This window comes from Erpetoichthys calabaricus, chromosome 1 (assembly GCF_900747795.2).
Source record: "Erpetoichthys calabaricus chromosome 1, fErpCal1.3, whole genome shotgun sequence".
NCBI classification, from domain to species: Eukaryota; Metazoa; Chordata; class Cladistia; order Polypteriformes; family Polypteridae; genus Erpetoichthys; species Erpetoichthys calabaricus.
In genome coordinates this window covers 91,230,941-91,252,758 of record NC_041394.2, presented here as the reverse complement: position 1 = coordinate 91,252,758, position 21,818 = coordinate 91,230,941, and the positions used below count along the sequence as shown (strand labels likewise).

At 37.9% G+C, this 21,818-nt stretch overlaps 1 protein-coding gene across 2 annotated transcripts; it reads left to right on the top strand.

Annotated features, from left to right (window-relative positions):
* Positions 1-1,774: 1,774 nt before the first annotated feature.
* Positions 1,775-20,150, top strand: nudt18 (nudix (nucleoside diphosphate linked moiety X)-type motif 18). Of its 2 annotated transcripts, none has more exons than XM_051922339.1 (4): positions 1,775-2,194; positions 13,038-13,253; positions 13,755-13,968; positions 16,538-20,150. In XM_051922339.1, exons 2-4 carry the CDS (start codon positions 13,098-13,100, stop codon positions 17,131-17,133), a joined length of 966 nt encoding a protein of 321 aa, XP_051778299.1. In that variant the 5' UTR covers positions 1,775-2,194; positions 13,038-13,097; the 3' UTR covers positions 17,134-20,150. The 2 variants fall into 2 exon arrangements, with proteins under 2 accessions (XP_051778299.1, XP_028659158.1); XM_028803325.2 differs by having other exon boundaries at positions 1,776-2,194; positions 13,034-13,253.
* Positions 20,151-21,818: the final 1,668 nt, after the last annotated feature.

Genomic DNA, 21,818 nt, shown 5'->3' with positions numbered 1-21,818 from the left:
ATGCGCGTATTTAGCAGGCTCCGCGGGGACAGATGCGCTCGAAGCGGCCGACCGGCAATGGCGCTTGGGAGCAACTTGGGAATGTTGAGCCCCGTGGTGTCCAGCGAGCACATCAGTTTCGAAACAGGGATGGTGATGTTCGTATAGTAGCTATTCAGAATATTAGTTCGGCTTTTAAAACAAAAACAGAAATGTAAGAATTTGCTGCGCTTCATTGTTTAGCCACCGCCATACTTTTTAAAATCTTGAACCTACTTTTCAGTTACCATCATATAAAAATGTTCCCCATATGGTAGTTTCTATTTTTAAGATTATTTGCACATTCATTATTGTTAAAGGGGGCTTTTGTGAATTCCCCCTCAAGCTGAAGAGAACCAAAAATTAAGAAAGTGTTATGTTATAATGAAAATAGGAGATGGTGTAGACGCAATGTTGGTGAACACAAAGTTCAAATAAACATTTACAATTATTTGCTTTGCAGAAGCTTTTGTGCAAAGCGACTTACAGAACATGTCAACATAATCAGCATAAGTGGACTGCTTTGGGATAGGGGTCACAGGACAGTGGTACAAAATTGATCATCACAAATGAAGAGTTTAGAACTAGAACAAAAAAAAAAAAGCGAGTTCAATTTCTAAGTTAGAAAACCTAAGAGCTAATATCAGTTAGACAGACAGGCAGACACTTACCAAACAAGAGGCTTCAAACGCTTCTTAAACACACAGAGTTAGAATTTCCAATAGAGGTGGGCACCTTATTTCACCAGCTAGATTTTATACATGAGAGTATAGATTGAGATTTGATGAACTGCAGAGGTGGTATCATCAGATACTGTTCAGCAGACCTGGATGTTCGAGACGAAATATTGAACTTCGTAAGTGTCTCCATACACATATGCATAGGTGCTGACCCACTGACCACTCTGCAGGCAAGCATGAAGGATTTGAACTTAGCTCGTGCTGCCACAGGAAGCCAATGTACAGTAGTCACCTGAAAAGAGAAGTAACATGTGACCACCTCGCCTGGTTGAAAATCAGACGTGCCGCTGCATTTCGAATCTAGCAGCTCATTGACACCTAATACCAAGCGGAGTACTGCAGTAAGCCTCGGCGTGACAAGACCAAAGCCTAGACCTGAAGTTGAGCTGAATGCTCTGTCACTAACGTTTTGATCTTGGGGATATAAATAGATCTATGTAGGTACTGTATTCACCCAGGCCTGACTCTGCTATCTTGTTCCAGACAGTGAGTCTTCACCCAACTCTTGCACTCTTTCTGGACTCAGCTACAACCCTGCTATGAACCTGAACTGGTGTCACTGCTCATCCAGCCCAAGATACCAATTGCGCTTTTATTATCACAGATAATATCGCTGAATTCAGGAGTCCAAGTAACCAATGAGTTAAGTGCTCTCTGACATCATGAAGGAGCATATGGGTTTCTCCTGAATGTAGCAGTCACCTTAAATGGAGCCCTTACCTAATGCATCCAGTACGCATACAGCACGTACCAGCCTTGTGTTACACCCTTGCGTTTAGTGCTCCTTCCATATATTGAGAAGCTTACTTTAAAACGATCCGCCTTTACATAACATTCTCAAACGCGCTTAATCCAGTTCAGGGAAAGGGGGCGGAGCCTATCATGCAGAACTCAGCAACGGACGACGCTGTCACTTATATACGGGAACTATTTTGGGTAGATTCAGTAAATTTTTCCATATATTTACGTATTTTGTAATGAGGGAGGAGGTATGGACGAATATGAGGAGAACTTGTACAGTCTGCACCATATCTCCGCACTTCCCGGGATTTTGCAACATAGGATAGGGTCGTAACCTCTGCGCCACTATGAACCAAACATTCGAAAAAGATTGGGAAAACACGGTTGTGCCTAATTTACTTCAAAGACGCGTTATTAACAGGACTCTACAGTTCATAACGCACGACTGAGAAATTAAAACATTTTAAAAATCACAAAAGTGCAGCCTTACAGGCTACCGTATACGTAGTTTTTAGGGCAGCCAATCAAAAATTACTTGCGGCTTCACCTTTACCCGAGTCCAGCCAATCGTAACGCTGGCTGCTGAAGTCGAGGAAGCGATGTGTCTGCAGAACCGGGTAGATTGGCACGTAAACAAACGAAGAGCCGCGATTCGTGGGTTACACTGTAGCTGCGGCTGGATCCGTTCGTTGAAGGTACAGGTTGCGCATGGGTGTTCTGTCTATCTAAAAAACTGTTCACTGTTTATGTTGTGCAACCCATGTTTATGTGCAATATGTCTTAAATTGACATTCAGCTGCATTTATATTTTTCCGTTAAATAGTTGGTGCCAATGGATGACACGTATGCGGCTGAATGGTATCAGAATTGTTATATAATGGAGTTTAAAGTGGGCGCTGCGGTGAGACGAGTTATGTGATGGTACATTTTAACGTTAGAGCGAGTATCAAATGTAACACAAAATAGACACTCATTTCAAGGAATTAATTATCGTTGGTCATGTCTCGTATATTGGAATAATAAAAATTTCAAATGGCGGTTCCTATGTGTTGTATGTGATTTTTTTTTAAAAATTAATTCCTGATTATGTAATGCGCTGCTGAACCCTCAATTTCAGAACCAGAATCACTTAATGTCCAGGAGTTAAACTTTCTAACTTCGGAGTCTGCTTATAACGATAAATCACATACGAATAATATAACTGACATAAGTTAAACAACATAAAATATAAAAATATGCAGAATAGTGCAATTATAAAGATGTGCAAATTAAGCGTGTGTGTATAGTGTATGCACACGCATACCAGTAACATATACTTACAGTACACGCACGTACAGTATATAAAAAAAAACACGAATGAGCGAAGAGGACCTGCTAAAATATTGGTTTGCGAAGGCTATGACTCAGGGAAAGAAACTGTTTAGGTGTCCATTAGTTTTAGTTTTAATTGACCTGAAGCGTTTACCAAAAGTGAGCTTTTGGAACAAGTGATGACCCGGTTGAGACGCGTTCGCGGAGATCCATTTGACACGGTTTGTGCCATGGCACCAGATGCACAAAGAGGCGGAATTTGGTGGCTAATTATCCGCACAAAGGTCTGCAATAGTTTGAAGAGCACAGCCAATTATTTTCTCTGCAGAACTCGTACCACTATGTTAATCTATTTTAGCAGCCTAACTTTGCAGAATTAAAACAGAAAACAATGGAGAGTGCAAGCACACTTACGATTATGGCGTTTTAAGATGGTATCAGGATGGGTGGGGAGATATTTAGTTTCTTTAGTTGTCATAAATTTACATCTGCTGCTGAGCTTTCTTAGTGATGGAAGTGGTGTTGATGTCCCAGCGGAGAGTGTTTGTGATAGTTGTGCTCAAAAATTTGAAGGATTCCACCATATTGACTGTAGAATTATTAATTTATAGAGAGGTTGTACATGCTGTCCATGACAATTTCCATTGTCTTGGTGGTACTGAGTATCAGGTTATTATTAGACAAAAGACAGTCACCTCCTTTACATTTGCTATTTCATTTCCATTTGTAATTAGTCTAATGATGGTGGCGTCATTGGTGAACTTAATGATTTTTACTGAAGGGTCAATGGACCAACAGTCACTGGTGTATAAGGAATTGGGGGGGGGGGGGGGGGGGGGGGGGGGGTACACAGCCTCAAGGGGCATCTGTGCTGATATTTCTTAGACTAACACTATTTTTAAAAGTCTACATTTCAGAATTTAATGAAAATACTATTAAAAAAATAGGATTGTGGTTATCGCATTCTTGCCCAGAATAGTTTTGGTACATTTCTAAATTCATCATTTTCTCCATGATGAGCAATTCAGGACTAGGTGATATCACCCCATCACCATAGTCGCAAATGTGGTCGAAGTTAATTTATTGCTAGGTTTTTGACAAATGTGGTAATTTTGCTTTGTTTTTTTTTTTTTCTAAAAAGATCAATTTCAGACTTTGCTCTTGGAAGAATAATCTCAAAAGATTACAGTATTGTGCAACTGGTCTATTACCAGTTCAGTACAAACAGCAAAGTGTTTTTTGTATTAAGAGCATTTTTTTTTTCCAGGATGGAATGGTGGTGTAGTGTGTAGGAGCTGCAGTTTTACAGCACCAGAGCCGAGTTCAAATCTTGGTCCGGTCAGTGTCTCAACTGGCATATTCTCCAGTTTTTGTCCACCTTTCCAGGATTAGGTTGGCTGCACCTGTAAATTTGTCCTCATTGTATGTGGGCTGGAGCATATTCTGTGGCCGTCTTCCCTTGCACCAAGTGCAATGTGTCGTTTCCCTAGAAATCCTCATCTAGAGTGAGTCATATCACTGCTACATTTTTTAGAGTGCTTGTATTAAAGGGTCTGATTTTAGTATAGCTAAAAATCACACAAGGAGTGCCTCAATGGGCTTTAATAGGCCCTGTCTTTTGACAGGCCCCCAGTCTTGATGCTCTAAGAAGATAAATAAAAATTCCCCCCAAAAAAACCATGTAGGGGGGAAAAAAATGGAAGAAATCTGGGGAAAGGCAAATCAAAGAGTGACCCCTTTCCAGGTAGGTTGGGCATGCAGTGGGTGTCAAAAATTCCCTAGAAATCCTCATCTAGAGTGAGTCATATCACTGTTACATTTTTTAGAGTGCTTGTATTAAAGGGTCTGATTTTAGCATAGCTAAAAATCACACAAGGAGTGCCTCAATGGGCTTTAATAGGCCCTGTCTTTTGACAGGCCCCCAGTCTCAACACTCTAAGAAGACAAATAAAAATTCCCCCCAAAAAAACCATGTAGGGGGAAAAAAATGGAAGAAATCTGGGGAAAGGCAAATCAAAGAGTGACCCCTTTCCAGGTAGGTTGGGCATGCAGTGGGTGTCAAAAAAAAGGGGTAAATACAATACACAGTACTGAACACAAGTAATCCAATACAATAGTAATATTACAAGTACAAAGCAAAATGCAAGAGCAGATGATATCAAATAACACAATTCAGATTTGTTCAGAATCCTGGGGATCTCAGCAATGAAGCTGCCTCCCCCTACTGGCCATTCCACAGCTGAGTCAGTGGTTGGCCAGCCAATATAATGAAAGGACCCTTCTACCCAAAGATTCCACTGCTCCTTCGTCAGAGATGACTTTTCCTTAGGCAGGCAGACTTGGAATGTGGTATGGTGTACTCTGTTGGGGTGGGGAGGACAGTGACCCAACTGTCAACCTTTCTTTATAAGATAGGGCTGTGAAACCTTGTTCTGAAGACTGGCTCTTTAATTGGTTAACTTGCGACTCTATTTACACTCCTGGTTATACTTAGCTTCTCCACAGAGCCAATTAATCCTTTTTAAGAAAATATAATAACTAGGTGGTATTAAACCTGGACTTCATTTGCATTTACCTTTATTAATTTAGCAGATGCCTTTATCCAAAGCAACTTGCAAAAGAGGTCAACATAGTCATTGAGCCTTCAGTCAGGGGGACTATTTGGGAACAAGTGTTGAGGACAAAGTTACAAAATTAATCATCATAACAAAATGCAAGCTAATTACAATTCCTCGATTTAAAAAAAAAAAAACAACAACAGCTTTTCATAGTAAAATATAACAAATGAGGAATAGAAATACTGGTGTAGGTGGAGGTTATTGTCAGCATACAACTATAATGTAGTCTGGACTTGGGGACCAATAGACAGGTGACTGTACCCAGGTAAGCTACAAGGGTTTGTACACAAGGGTTTGGTTATGTTTGTTTGTTTTTGCTCTCACAAATGGTAAAGGCAGGCATATTGCTCAAGTAGTTTGGGTTTTTGGCTGCTAAGTGTCCAAACCTGGTAAATCAATGCATGCAAAGTTTAGCAGACACAACTAGATAGCTATATATATATCTCAATAGTCTACATTGTACTTTCCATTGACTATAATACTGTAATGCAGTTAGAAAATTGTGCTTTTACAGTATGCTAGATACGACTCATAATATTTAATTAGTGTGTTTTTATTTTAGAATTATTTAGATAATGACGTGGGGCTTGGAGCTCATGGGTAAAATGCTCTGTACTTGAGATAGCAGGCAGGTAGAAATAATTTCATTAGCTCATTAATATTCCTGAAGTAGTTTTCTAAGACTGTCAGATTTAGATTCTGGGAAAATAAGAGTGTCATTGTTTATAAGAATTTATATGCCTAACCTTAAATAAAGTGACCAGAGTGTGTACAATATACTTGTAAGAATATGTGAAATGGAGACTTCGGACTTTTAAGATTTAACATGATTCTTGTCTTGCCAAAAGTAACCTAATTAACTGTCAACCAGACCATGGGAACGTAACAGTTGTCCAAAATGTTTGACTGATGCAGTGTCTTAAATAGGGCAGTCAGTAAGACTCTATAATATAAATTCAAAGGATTTTAAAATTATCTTTAAGACTGGGAGGATAGGGAGAAACAACTGGCAAAGTTAAGACAACTCAGTCAGACATTGCCACCTACAGACTGCCACTTCATTCCCAAGCATCACACCTGGTCTAAGAAAACAAAGACTGTAACAACCAAATCTACAGCCACCTGAAACGAAGCTTGCTGTGTAACCCTGATGTGAATCAAATAAACACAAGTAATGATTGAAATGGTTTGAGAATTGCTTTGTTAAAGTTCTTTTGTTTTTTGACATTTAGTAATGATTGATTGTTAATGAAACAAATCTTGTCCATTTAAGGTACATACTGTCTGAGGTAGTCATTAGCCCTTTGGTTCAGTTAAGATTGTGGTAGCCATTGGGGTACGAAAGCCCAACAAGCACAGTTGTTCCTAGCTTTTGCTAGGGTATCCTGAAGAGTAGCCCATTCAGGGGAAGGCGGATTGACTCAAAAATGAATTCTGGTAGGGACGCCTCATGAGTGGAGCAGCTTCTAGCCCCTGGTAAGGTAGCAAAGTTGAGGTAGCTAGCCTTGGCCAGCTTGCGCTGTATTTTGAGTTTATCTGTGTTGAGTGAATGTTAAATTGGTGTTTCAGGATGTATGTGTGAATCAACACTGACAGTAAAGTTATTTCCAGTATTAACTTGTCCACTATTATAAAAAGAACCTCAGAGGTTAAAGTGCTTGATCTAAGCACATTTACACTACAAAACGCATACATATGATCAGCATCAACATGAAGTAAAATGCAGTAATGCACCAACCAGAACCTACAGGTTTTATGCTGACATTTCTCTATGCATGTTTTGTTTAAATAAAATGTTTATTGATAAAAGTGTACATATGTAGATGGTCTTGTATTTGAATTATCAGCTTCTGTATGTTACTGTCCTAAGTAAAGCAGGGCAATATTGGCTGTGATTGGTTGTTTTACATTGTATATAAAAGTCAGAAGCATGTCACTGAGCTACAAAACCTAAATATTTGTATTGATTTGACATCTCTCCAGTGTTGCAGTGGCTTTAAGTGCACCTCTGTTGAAAAATATAACCTCAGTGGTGCCCTTTGTATGCCCCCGATGTCACAAAAAAACCTAAGGTAAATTGTACTGTATAATAGAAACACAGGGATCTCTAAGACTAGAGTAAGTAGTAACAAAACTAAACCCTCTTCCCTACATAGTTTTAACAGTTTTTGTTTTGATCACTACTTTTTCTGTTGGTAAAGGATACTTTCAGTGAAAGAAGAAATGTTATTTCATGATAGCATAGAGCATATACATGGTGGATTAGAATTTACATATGCACAGGTCTTACATATTTTCCAGACTAATGAATTCAAGAAAGAGCAGTTGCTAGTAGACTTTCAAGATGGTGTTAATTAAGTGCCACTTTTGAAAGGGTGCTGGCAGACATTAAAACTGGTTAAGGCTGGAGGGAGTAGCTGTTACTTTTAGTCTGCTAGGTGCAAATTGCAGAGTTTCTCTAGAGGAGATCACCTAGTACTGATGAGGTGTCTGTGAAGGCTTCCCAAAAAAGCAATGTGTAGTTTGGAGACAACGTTAAAAACAGAAATGGTTTTAGTGCAAGTTTCTCCATTCATTGTTGAGGAGAAACTTTTATTTTAATTAATCTTAAGATGTAGGATCAATATTGGATTTACATGGCATTTTTGTTGAGAGACATGTTGTACGGCGGATTATTGTGCAATGGTTCTTTGTTTAACACTTTGGACTTGCATGTTTCTCTGAACATGGCTAGATTATTGGCACACATTTATTGTTAGTTTCTCTGTCAGGCCAAAGCTTTAACATTGAAAGACACTTTGTACTGAGATTTGTTAGGTATATTAGCTGAATACTCTCTAAAAATCCTCTGCAGATGACATGTATAAAATCCCCAGTCATGTTTACCTTGCTATAGGCACTGGTGCAGGTCTGTCTGCAAATTCTGCGGGAGAAGTGAGAGATAAACTGCCAAATGAACTTGCCAGCACAAAATGAACAGTATAGCAGCAGCCACTCGCTTGGGTGCACCTTGAGAAAGCAAAGGCAATAGAAACAGACTGAAATACTGTTGGAGCCCAGCCTTTTAACACTGTAGAAACAATGCACACTAATGTTTTGAACAACCGATACACCAATGTGTATGTGCACACTGTACCTTCGCATGCTATATATTCAACAATGAGGTCTGGCTGATGTCCAGCCTGTAGTGGGAAACATGAGTGTGAGCCCCCTTACTAACCAGCCCAGTCATGAACCAGCAATATTAAGAAAGAAAAAAAAAACACTTCTGGAGATAGCTTAAAACTACAGAGGTGGAAATGAAGCAGCTTTGTTTTTTGGAAAGCAAAGAGTGATTTTTTTGTGCATAACTGTTTTTTAATATGTAAACTTTGCACAGATTAAAAAAAAAAGAATAAAAACAGTTTCACCTGGGAAATAAATGCAATACAAAGAACACATTTACTGATATAGACACATATACAAAGAGAATCCGTTACCCTTTCTTGATTCAATGTATGGCTTTACTCGTTATCTCTAAACCAGCCTTACACTACATATAACTAACTCTTGTGCCTTCCACGGAAGGGCCTGCTCTGTTAGCATGTAACCACATTTTTTAGCCGGGAGCCCTACTTACTTTCTGCAAAACTCTGCATACAATTAATAGTCTACTACTGTATTTCCCTTCTCTCAGCACAAGGGACTGTAGCTCCTTTTTCACTAGGGCCTTAAACCCTCCAACTAAAGACCTTTTCCTAGTACACTGGTGTCTTCACTCATTCTAATCTCTGCAAGCAAAGACAGCATCTGGCATACAGAACAAAGCAACATTAATGTTGGAATTTAAACAGGCTCCCTTCCATTGAGTGATTGCTGGGTGTTATCATCCTTGTTAGTGTGCCCATCCAGATAAAGCTTCTTCACAGACCAGGGGCCTCATGTATAACGCCGAGGGTAGAACTCACACTATAACATGGCGTAAGCACAAAAGCGGGAATGTACGTACGCACAGAAAAATCCAGATGCAGGAATCTGTACGTATGCAAACTTTCACGTTCTTCCACTACATAAATCCCGATCAGCGTGAAAAGTAACGTACGTGCATGCGCCTTCTGTCCCGCCCCAACTCCTCCCAGAATTACGCCTCTTTGAATATGCAAATCAATATAAATAGCCTTCTGTGAAAAGACAATGGGAAAAGCACGGGGGGAAATATAAGAATTTCAGCGAATACCAAGTGGAGGCAAAGGAAAAACGTACTATTTGTTGGTTTAAACAGTAGTATAATTAACAAAAGGAAGTTGATCGAGTGTCAGAGAAACTCGAAGGCTCAAGTTCACAAAGTCGCACAGTGCCTGAAATAAAAAAGAAATCACATATCAAAGTCGCCGTGAAAAGGCGAGTCGTAGCCCACCGTCTGAGTGTCATATGAAAGCTTATTAGTACAGACAAAAAAAATAGGCACACAGTGGGGAAAAAAGCACGAAATGTCAACTTTAATCTCGAAATTTCCACTTTAATCACGTAGTTTATTTTGCCATTAAAGTAGAACATCATAAACTTCCTCTTAAAATCGTTTAATTTACTAGTTTCTCAAATCCCATTGTAACTAAAGTGGCACATTAAATGCGTTGTTCTGTATTTGATCTTCTATGTGCTCTACATGTGTGAATCACTACCTGCTTCTTAAACGGGCTTTGTCTTTCTCCGACAGGACACATAATCCATTACATGCGTGATATTACAGCTCCCTGAATAATTAAAATACTGAGATGTATACGTGATATCTTTTTCATGATGATAGGAATGAAAGCATGTTATTAAACATGGAACACGGTGGCGCAGTGCTTGTTCATGTCTCACGCAAGAGGCTTGTGGCGCCATGCACGACCTTCGATGAAATAATTTATTACAGAAGTACTGTCTCTTTCAAACGTACTAACCTCCAGTTCCTGTTCTTACTTTTCTTTCTCCAAAAACCTAATCGCCATACAATCAGCTATATAGATGTGAAGCCATCTGTAAGCTTAAAACGCAGATACTTCAAAACTTTTAAGGAACATTGAAATATCTTCGTAGTACATGTTTAATTATTATATCCGTCTATCCTTCCAGTGTCGTGTTAGCACCAGCAATAACACAGCGCAAGGCAGGAGCTATCCGTGAACTAGCTTGCGCTGCGGCACCGTGTCCTCACGTTTAATTATTAACAATAAAGATTATTTAAATGAAGTTAAAGTTTTATCTGTATAATATAATCAACATATTTTGCTGCATTTCATCTTAAAAATGATATCGTCATCATATGTAAATACGCGCTTCATAAAGTGGCGCAGGTTGTGCAATATTATAACTGTAGTGCAAGTTTACAGTGAGGTGATTGTATTTATAAGTACAAACAGTTCTACAAGGAGCACTTGATGGACTGATTGAGTGCGTTTATAGTTCTTGGGATGAAACTTTTTCTAAACCGCGAAGTCCATACAGGGAAGTCTCTGAAGCGTTTTGCCTTGGCTCAGGCAGCGTCTGCTTCATGCTGTGTACCAATAATTCTCTTTCCGATCAGCTGCTGCTGTGATTCCCCACTCAGATACAGTGATATAAATACTCCGTGTGGTGCAGTGAGAGTAATGTGGAAAAAGATGATCTGCTGTGGCAACCCTTATCGGGAGCAGCTGAAAGAAGAAGAAGATGCAGAGAGAGTTACAACGCTAAAGCAGTTATGGTATTTGGAATACTATGGCTATTCCCTGGACCATTATATTGCTGCAGGTTAATTACAATCAGATGCATTACACTAATAAACAATATGCAGTTAGTTTCAGTGTATTTATAAAGCCGCGTCAGGAATGTGGAGCTAAGAAAGAAAGGGTGACCACACAGGAACAGTAGCACTGCTTTGACGCTGGGTGCCGCCAGTCTGCAAAACCGAGCTTAGAAATTGCGTACGCCAAGGTATGAGTTACCGTGGAAATGTGCGTGGCTTTACAGCAAGTTTAGGTTTTATACATCGCGATTTGAGCGTGGAAACGTTCGTACGCAACATTTCTGTGCGTACGCACCATTTATACATGAGGCCCCTGATGTTTATCATCAAATTTCTGACACTAAAATGTTAGAAGAAACAAACCTTACACTCTACTTAGCAGATGATTCATAAATCCTGGTCTGATTCATGTCCAACAGAGAAGAGAACAAAAAAAAAACATAATCTTGGTTTCACTGTCTTAATGTAAATTAATTGTAATTCTGAGTGTAAACCTAATATTACATCTGATGTTACTCATCTTCCCCCCAGACCAGAATATTATTATATTGGCCATGGGATCCTTTGTTACCAGTGAGGACTAAGGGTATCTCAATTTTTGTGCCTATCTTTATAAGTCATTGTATTAGACATGTCTATATACTACTGTTTTTGCCAATATTAAATTACCTTGTGTAATATTACTTAATAGTTGCCTTTACAACTTCTGGTTATTTAGCAAAAATGTATTTTTAATTGTAAAAGGTTTGTTAAAAATTGTATAGGTTATATACTTCATCGTATATTCAAAGGTACCATAAATTATTTCCTTTTGATTAACTATTGTTATGAGCTTACAGGGTGGGTCATACAATGAATACATTTCTTACGGTTTTCTTCTATTGTAGGCAGGGTGGGACACCAGTTTACCTATAAACATTATTCCTTTTCCTCAGAAAAACCAGAGTTTAGCACAATAGACAAGCGGCTGTGATGTAGCATTCAGTGTAGTTTGCACTTGCATTGACCATCAACAGTTACAACTAAAGGAGCAAACTCCATGTAACAAAAGTAAATAGGAAAGAAAAGAATTACCAAAGACATAGATATGGACAAAAATATTGGTCCTCGTGCATTTTATTTAAGTAATGTACCCTTCTCCGTGAAAAACTTTAAAAAAGTTTTGTCAACCATACTGTACAATACATGCAAATCTTTAGTTTGCAGTAGAACCAAACAACAAAGCTGTGAGCTATTCTTGCTTTATTTTACAAAAAAATTTGATAATGGCCTGGACAAAATATCCAGATAGTGATACTTCAACAGATTAATATTTTAAATAGTACCACAAGTGTCTTCAATTTTATAATCACTCATTCAGCCAGTTTAAATGGAGAAAAGTCCTCACTCATCTAGTTGTTTTGTGTCACAGTGTGTATCAGAATAAACCTGGAAAAGAGAAGGAAAAGCAGAAAGGTGAGGGGATAATAAAAATAGTAACAGGCAAGAATGGTCAACGTAAAGGCCACAAGACCATCACTAAAGCATGTGATGTTCCTGTGACCACTGCTGTCAAAATTATCGAGGTTTAAGGCTCCTGGAACTGTACCTAATTTGTGTGGCCAGGGGTGCAAGACTAAGACTGACCAGGATTGAAAGGAAAGATTACTTGAATGGGGTAGAAAGAACCAAGGCACATTGATTCACAGTTCAACAGCTTCTGGTCACACCATCTGTCACTGTCTGAATGAAAACAGATCCTTTTATAAAAAGAGTGTATGCTGCCCTGGGAACCGGACATATTTTAACTTAGAATTAAAATAAGTTTTTCCAGTACCTCCACTAAATGTATTATAACTAACATACTTTCACTCCAGACAGGTGCTGGGCAAGTGAAAAGGACCGAAAGTGAAGGACAAGCACTGGGCAGGGTTTGCCAAAATGGCTGCACAGTCAACAGAAGACCAGGCAGAAAGGATTTTGGAGGGTTCAGGGCTGCAGGTCTCCACTCTTATCTCTGCATCTGGAGATGTCCAGCCCGTGGCAATAAGAAAAACTGTTTGTTATATCGTGAGTGCTGTTATCCTTAGCCACAAGGTATTTCTATAGATTCTTATATTTCAAAAATGCTAACCAGATCATATATAAAAGTAAAACAGGCTGACACAAAGAAAAAAAATACAGTATAAGTGGATTAATATAGTATGTTATTTGTAGAGTTTTCTAGTAATTATGGGCCTCAAAGACTTGGGCTAGAAATAAAGCTATTGCTCATAGACATTTTAAATCTTAACCATGGTAGTCAGTTGCCACAGCATTGCAGTTCATAACATTGCAAGCTTCAGCAGAGTTCCTTAAACAAAAGCGGATGCACTCTTCCTTTACCTGCTATTTCAGGCTATAACAAATGGATAAACAGATTGTGTAACTGGCTTCTGCATTTCTGACTTTTTTTTTTACATTCCAACCATCTTCTCCACTTCAGCACATGGCATTTTGAGAAATGCAAAGCAGTCTGTCTCTGATGTCATCAAGGCTACTTGTGTCACAATCCCACTCTGGCCCGAAAGCCATCTAATGTACACTCTTCAATTACAGAATGAGGTGCTCATGGTGCAAGAGGCAAAGGACGATTGTTATCAGGAGTGGTACTTGCCTGCTGGGAGAATGGAATTGAACGAATCCATTGTGGAGGGCATGAGGAGAGAGGTGAAAGAGGAAACTGGTTTTGAATGCTCACCAATCACATTGCTGATGGTTGAGGAGCACGGCCCACGCTGGATACGCTTCACCTTCCTTGCAGAAATAACAGGTCTTTCTTAGCCTTAAACTAAAGAGTGGGTAATGTTTGCATGAAACACAAAACAGTAACTTGCATGCAACAAATATAAGCTTAAATGGTCAAAGAATGTTCATAAATCTTTCATCATTGCCATTGTCACCATCAGCATGCTCTGCGAGGGTTATTGTGGGAGTTTTCTGTTTGTCCACTTCCCAGTTTGCAGCTGAGGCATGTGTTTTCCTTTGTAGTTCAGAAAATTAAACATTATTCCAGCTTATTAGAACAGAAAAACAGCTGCAAATATACTCTCCTTACTGCTAATACAATGTGTATATGCTATAGCTATATACATAAATTATGCCAATGGTTTAATACCATCAAATTAGTACTTTTGTGTCGACAACTGTCTGTTGATATGTCCTCACTGGAGCTATGTGCAGAATCATGTATTACCCTTGCCACATAATATCAAGGAATTTCACAACATTCAATCAAAAATACTATTGGCAGTTCATGGGCAGTTATGCCTTCATGAAATGTAGTGTCATCTGTATCCACCAGCTTTTCTTACTTGTGTATGCAGGCAAAAGGTTAAGGAAGAACACTTGTAATCAAAGCTTGTATTCTCCAACAAAGAAATATCTGTGGTGAACATTGTCTTACAACAAACACAGAATTATATCACTTCTTTCTACTACAGACTAGACATTACAGAGAAACAAGGAGAGGCATGGTCATAATTGCTGTACCTATTTACCGACATTGTTCTAGCAAGGAAGAAGGACCAGACTATAACATGTAAAAACATTAACGCTATCGTTAAAAATGTTTGATGAACACTGTCTTTTTTCGTTCATATTCTATAGTAGAATTTACATTAAAAACTACTAAATAAAACAGTCCTATTTTATATCACCAAAACATATTTTCATTAAATTGCAATGCATGCTTATATTGCAGTGGAACCACATTAACCAAAAACAAGCTTTCCACAATAATAAATCCCAAATTGTTATGTCTAGTTTTTAAACTTTTGAAGGCATAGTGCAGTGAAAAAGTATTTGCCCCTTTCTTGATTTCCTCAATGTATGGTAGTTCAGAGCATACGATTATTTTTGAATATAGCTTTTAAATGATCATTTGATTTACTGAAAGAAAAAAGTTCACCAACACCTATATCACCATGTGAAAAAGTAACTGTCCCCTTAGTCACTCAATCAACCAATAAACCAAATTTCAATAACGGGTTAAATTAGACTTGACACACCTAAGCTTGATTGCTGCCAGCCATGTTGGATCTAAACATCACTTAAATATAACCTTTCCAGCAATGTGAAGTTGGGTAAACGGTGTCAACAGCAGTACATGAGATCTCAATCAAAAGAAGTTCCAACAGACATGGGAAAAAGTCTCTGAAATATATCAGTTGGGTTACAAAGCAATCTCTAAAACACTGGGACTCCAGTGAACCACCGTGGGAGACATTATCTCCAAATGGAGAAAACTTGGAACAGTGGTAAATATGCCCAGGAGTTATTGGCCTAGGAAAATTACTACAAGAGCATGTAGAAAACTCATCTGGGAAGTCGCAGAAAAATTCAGAAGAACTTAAGTCCTCTCTCTGCTCAGTCAATGTCTGTTCACGATTTCACAATGAGAAAGACTCTGGGCAAAAATGGTATCCATGGGAGAGTTACAAGGCAAAAACCACAGTTAAACCAGATGGACATTAAGGCTTGTCCAGCATTTGCCAGAAAAACACCTTGATTAGCCACAAAGCATTTATGTTAATGTTCTGACAAATGTGTAAAAGTGTAACTCTTTGGAAGACATGGGTTCTGATACATCTAGTAAAATGCTAACACAGCCTTCCACAATAAGAACATCATACCCACAGTTCAACATGGTGGTGGTGGCTTACATGCTTCAAGGCTTGGGTTACTTGCCATAATTGAGAAAAGCACAAATTTAGCTCTGTTAGTGAAATCGACTGTCTGGTCCTTGGTCCGTGATCTGAAACTCAAATGTAATTGGGTTATGCAGCAGGACAATGTTCCAAAGCACAAGAACAATCCCGCCTCTAAGTGACTAAAAAAAATAAGGTTTGGAGTTGCCTAGTCAAAGTCCTGTCTTGAACCCTATTGGGATGTGGTGAGGAACCTTATATGGGCCCTTCCTCCAATGTGACTGAATTAAAACAATTCTGTACAGAAGAATGGGCCCAATCTCCTGTTACCAGAAGCATCTGATTGCAGTTGTTGTTGCTAAAGGTGGTATCAACCAAGTATCAAATTTTTAGGTTTAGGGCAGCTGCTTTTTCACATGGGTGATATAGGCATTGCTAAACCTTTTCCCTTAAGTAAATCAAATGATCACTTAAAAACTGTATTATGTGTACTCCGCTTGACTTATTTTACTGAATTTGGCTGGAGATCAAAAACAATTAAACGTTATGAGTAAACAAAAACAGATGAAGTCAGAATGAGCAAATAATTTTCTGTGGCACTGTACAAATGCCTCAGTTGGTATATTAGGAAGCTGAACCACAATGTATAACATTTATTGATGTTGATTTGTTTGTTGTATTTTTTTTAACAAGGTGGCTCCATGAAGACCCTTGAAAATTCAGATTCAGAATCCCTCCAGGCTCAGTGGTGGGACAGAATTTCTCCTCTCTCATTGCGAGCAAAGGATATTCTTCCTCTAATTGATTCTGGTGTAAAGTATAAAGAGAAGCCCTGGTTTCCTCCAACCTTGCCCACAGAGCTGCCATGCTGTGCTGTGTGCCAAAGGTTAATGGTCACATTTCTCGACAGCGACAGCAACCTGTGGTTATTACTTGGACTGAGTGATGGTTCCCATCTTCCAATTACAGTGTCTAATGATCGGTGCCATTCCATCATGGCAGCCCCTTTCAGGCTATTAAAAGAATGTTTAAAACTTCCTGAGGTCAAGGTTAAAACACTGGGAGTTCTTGGTCTGCAGCATCATGGGAAACACCCTGGGAACACTGATGGCATTTGTTTCAATATGTTGGTGTCTGTTGAGCATGCTGACAGAGAGGTAAACTCTAGTACTCCTCCAGTGTTGCTCAGTGACAAATATCAGTGGTGGAAAGTTGACAGGCAATGCCTAAAAGACAAGTTACTGGAAAGATGTGGCTCTAATGCTGCTGTGCCTATTTATTCAATATAAATAAAGGTGCAAGAAAACTGATTTATTGTAAAAAGATTAGGAAAGATAAGGCAGTACTTTATTGATCAGCAACAACACAGAACATAAAGTAAAAACAAAGTGCAAACTACTACATAAGTGCAAGACTCAGAATTGTACACACATATGCCAAGTGTTCCTTAAAGTAATGCTGTCCCTGTGCCAATGTGTCTGTTTAACAGGTAAGCATGGATAGAGGAGGTATTGTACAGACTGATGGCTGGGAGCAAAGAAAGAGCCTCAGTAGCTCCACTTATCAATGACTTTTCACAGCAGTCAAGTGATTATTCAAAACAAACAGGATACATTGTTTTTTAGATTACCAAGATTATCTGTACAGGGAAACTGTTTGATTTTACTTACTACAAAATGGCCAGTACCAGAATATGTGGGTGTCCACAAAGCTAGAATGACATCACATTGAAAAATCATGAAGTAGTAGTAAGTAATAACCTGACAATTTCAAGATTTACTGCACCAGAATTGAAAACATGATAAAGACTCAATAAGAGATTGACCTCACACAGTACATATATGAAATCGAAATCCCAATGATGACTAGAGACAGAAGAAAATATTCACAACAATGTAGAAAAGCTCAAAATATAAATATGCTTAAATATGATTTGATAGGGCAGTGAGGCATTTCAAGCTTGATATATTTAAAATTAATGTATATATTTGGCACTTCACACATATGGCCTCGTCTTCTCAGATGTTTTTCAGCAACTTTAATTTGCTGCAGATTGGTTTATTTGTAACTGCATTTTTAAGAGGTGTGGCTATTCGGAAAATACTAAATATATAGTATGGAAACTATAAATGGAATCTGCCACAATTTGCTTTTAGTTAAATGACAATGCTCATCTCAAACATTCTGCCCACACTATTGCATCTCTCTAGGTGTTGAGCTTTGATTGTTCACATTTGTCACTCAGTCCTAACTTTTCTTAATCAAGTTATGCATTTTTTAGCAAGCATTGCCCACTCTGGCAATATTTCTTTTCTGAAGCTGATAAAAGCTTGTGTATGATGCTTTGCTTTGAAAAATCATAGACCTCTATTGAAAAGTAACACACTTGAAGAGTTCTTTATGGTTTATTGCAATAAATGAATATATGTATTTCAAATAATTTTTCCTTTGCCAGTTTTAGTTGTACAGTAATCCCTCCTCTGTCGCGGGGGTTGCGTTCCAGACCCCCCCGCGAAAGGTGAAAATCCGCGAAGTAGAAACCATATGTTTATATGCTTATTTTTATATTGTCATGCTTGGGTCACAGATTTGCACAGAAACACAGGAGGTTGTAGAGAGACAGGAACTTTATTCAAACACTGCAAACAAACATTTGTCTCTTTTTCAAAAGTTTAAACTGTGCTCCATAACAAGACAGAGATGACAGTTCCGTCTCACAATTAAAAGAATGCAAACATATCTTCCTCTTCAAAGGAGTGCCCCTCAGGAGCAGATAATGTCAGAGTAGATAGAGAGAAAAAAGCAAACAATCAGAAATCAATAGGGCTGTTTGGGCTTTTAAGTATTCGAAGCACCGCCGGACAATACAGCTGCTAGGAAGGGAGCAAAGTAAAGGTAGCCTTTCAGCATTTTTTTAGAGGAGCGTCCGTATCGTCTAGTGGTGCGAACAGCCCCCCCTGCTCACACCCCCTCCGTCAGGAGCACAGAATGTCAGTGAGAGAGAGAGAGAGACAGAGAAAAACAAACAATTAAAAATCAATACGTGCCGTTCGAGCATTTAAGTATGCGAAGCACCATGCAGGAAGCATATCCCTTGACAAAACAGCCACACTGAGGAATCATGTACCAGAAATTAAAAGACCCATTGTCCGCAGAAATCTGCGAACCAGCAAAAAATCCGCGATATATATTTAAATATGCTTACATATAAAATCTGCGATAGAGTGAAGCCGCGAAAGTCGAAGCGCGATATAGCGAGGGATTACTGTATAGGCTGCAACATTCCTAATTTTTATTTTGCTGATTATTAAGATTTAAATATGAGATGCCCAAAATGTGCTGCTCTTATTTTGTGGGAACCAACACTCTTTAAGTGCTGTTTAATATGATGGATTATTAAATTGAGGTCTACTGAGACCTCACTCTCTTCCTACTGATGGCCTAAACTTTTTCTTATTTGTGTTCTATGTCACTAATTCTTCTGAATGTCACTAATTGAGGTGTTTTCCCTTCCCCCCCTTAATTTCTTCTCTTGTTTTTGAGAACTTGGGTTTCATTTCTGCTTTACACTTGATGCTGTCAGGTTATTCTCTGGTGGATAAGGAGAATTTGATCATGAACAAATGGATGGATGGGCAGCATTATTTGTTAAAAACAAATACATTTCTGGCCTGACCTGCAATCATTTCGACAAGCCTAGAATGGAATCATGCAGCCAGCTCATGTTTTAGACTCTGATGCCAATACAGAGTTGTGATTTGTAGCAATGTTTAAGCCAACGCTAAATGTTTAATAATCTAGTAGATACACTTTGTATGTAGATGCACTTTCAAAGATGGTAGCCAGTTAAGTTTCCTGTCCATGTTCTTTTTTTCTTTTAATTTCTGATTATGAGCAATGTGCACTATTATAGGTTCATCTTCATGGACAGACTAATGAATGAATAAACCCTATTTGTGCCTGAATTGCTTAAATAAACATGTCACCTTAATACATTCTCAAGTGCTTTCTGTAATGGATACAATTTTAAATTATTAAATTTAAAAGATACTTGTATTGCATAATAGTAAGTAGGGCTCACAGGGTATTATAGCTCAGTCCCTAAAGATAACATTGCTGATGAGCAAAATTGAATATTGCATAGCTTAAGATAGGTGTGTGCCATTGCATTTACTTTTCTAAACTATTGTAAGTCCTGAAATGCTATCCATCCATCTAATTTCTGGACTTACAAGTCATGGGATCCAAAGCCTATCCATCACAAGCATCAAGCACAACGTTAAGAACATGGCAACAATAACATACAAACCTGATATTTTACAATATTATATATATATATATATATATATATATATATATATATATATATATATATATATATATATATATATATAAACGTATCATAAATTGAAAGATAAAATTCCACATTTTAATTTTATTTGACTTCTGTCCTGCCCCAATGTGGGACTATTTATAAAATTCACTAGAAAACCAGGTCCCAGTCACATCTGTTGCACTAGGCAAGAAAAACTGCAGTTGTTTAACAAGCACTGTAAATAGCATTGGGCTGATTCTGTTTTTATGAATCTTCAACAGAAAGGGATTTAACATTTGCAATTTTTTAAAAAAAAAAAAAAACACCTTTGTCTCGAGGTATTAAATGAATTTTCTATAATCCTCATTGAAAAGTAACCTGCAGAAAGTTGGATTATGAGCACTTGATAGACAAGTTCACTGCAGTGAAAGTTTGCAAAGTTCAATTTTGAAAATAATCTGCAATGATTCTTGTAAATAAACCTTATATTTTGCACAAAGAACACTAATATTTAAATGACTCATAATGTACTGAAATTATTTAATAATGTAATCTAAAGCATCTCGTGGCCAAAAAATTGCTTTGATACATAATACATAAAAAGTGTCAATTTCTATCTGACAATAAAATTCCCACCTTCAAGCACAAATTTTTTTTTTTTTTTTTTTAATAACATTCGTTTTACACATATGAGCCATAATATGGGCACCACAGTGGCTCAATTTCCCTGGGCTACACACTCTTTTACAGGTGGCCCTCTATAAGGATGGGGTAGCAAAATTTGTTAATACAAGATTTCAGTCTTTCAAAACTGTCGTGTGTCAGTACTGTACTAGTGTGCTGTAAAATGGTTCACTCTACTAAATAACAAAATGAGAGTTTGGCACTCGCCCTCCTACCACACTCCCATCTGTTATTAATTATTTGTTTAATCATCTTGTTTTTTTACGTATTTGCCTGATATATGTGTGTGTCACATATTTATTTAATTAAACAAAGGCTTCATTTAAGGTGGCTACTTCATAGCTCCAGTAACATGGGTTCAAATTTCTGATAATACAAATATCTGTTGTTTTGTTAAGTGCCAAACTGTGAAAATGCACTGCGATGAACTTGAATTATTTCCAGGGTCAATTTCTGCCTTGTGCCAAGTGGATAGACTCTGGCTGCACTTGACCATGTAATACTAAAAAGAAGGTTTTAAACAATAGTTACAGTATATAAATCTTTTATTCTTTGCTATATACATGTATATATATATGCCTGGCTGTTTTATTGTTTTTATTGAACTGCTCTCAAAAATGTCTACCACCGAACTTCTTTTGTGCTTTGATTTTATTCTAGAAATAACATAGGCTTTATAACTGTTAACGTGCGTATTTTCATTGCTACTAATTGATTTCTAACCTTATGTACAGTAATTTTATTGTAAAAAGGCAAATGTACAGTGTATATTCACAAAATATTGTTTACACAAGTAATAGTCTTTAACAGCAGATTTTCAGCCGCATTTCTTTGTAATGATGTCACAGGAAAAAAAGTCTAATTTCCTTCCAAGCAGTGAAACATTCTGTTGTACACTTTATTTTTGAGAATTTTAAAGTTGTTTTTCATTAGCTGACAGGAAAATGTTTTAGTATACAATATCATAGCCTACTT

Coding starts and splice junctions, on each gene's coding strand:
- nudt18 (XM_051922339.1), top strand. CDS start 13,098: ATGGCTGCACAGTCAACAGAAGACCAGGCAGAAAGGATTTTGGAGGGT. Junction 13,254..13,754: donor CTGTTATCCTTAGCCACAAG/GTATTTCTATAG, acceptor CTTCAATTACAG/AATGAGGTGCTCATGGTGCA. Junction 13,969..16,537: donor CTTCCTTGCAGAAATAACAG/GTCTTTCTTAGC, acceptor TTTTTTAACAAG/GTGGCTCCATGAAGACCCTT.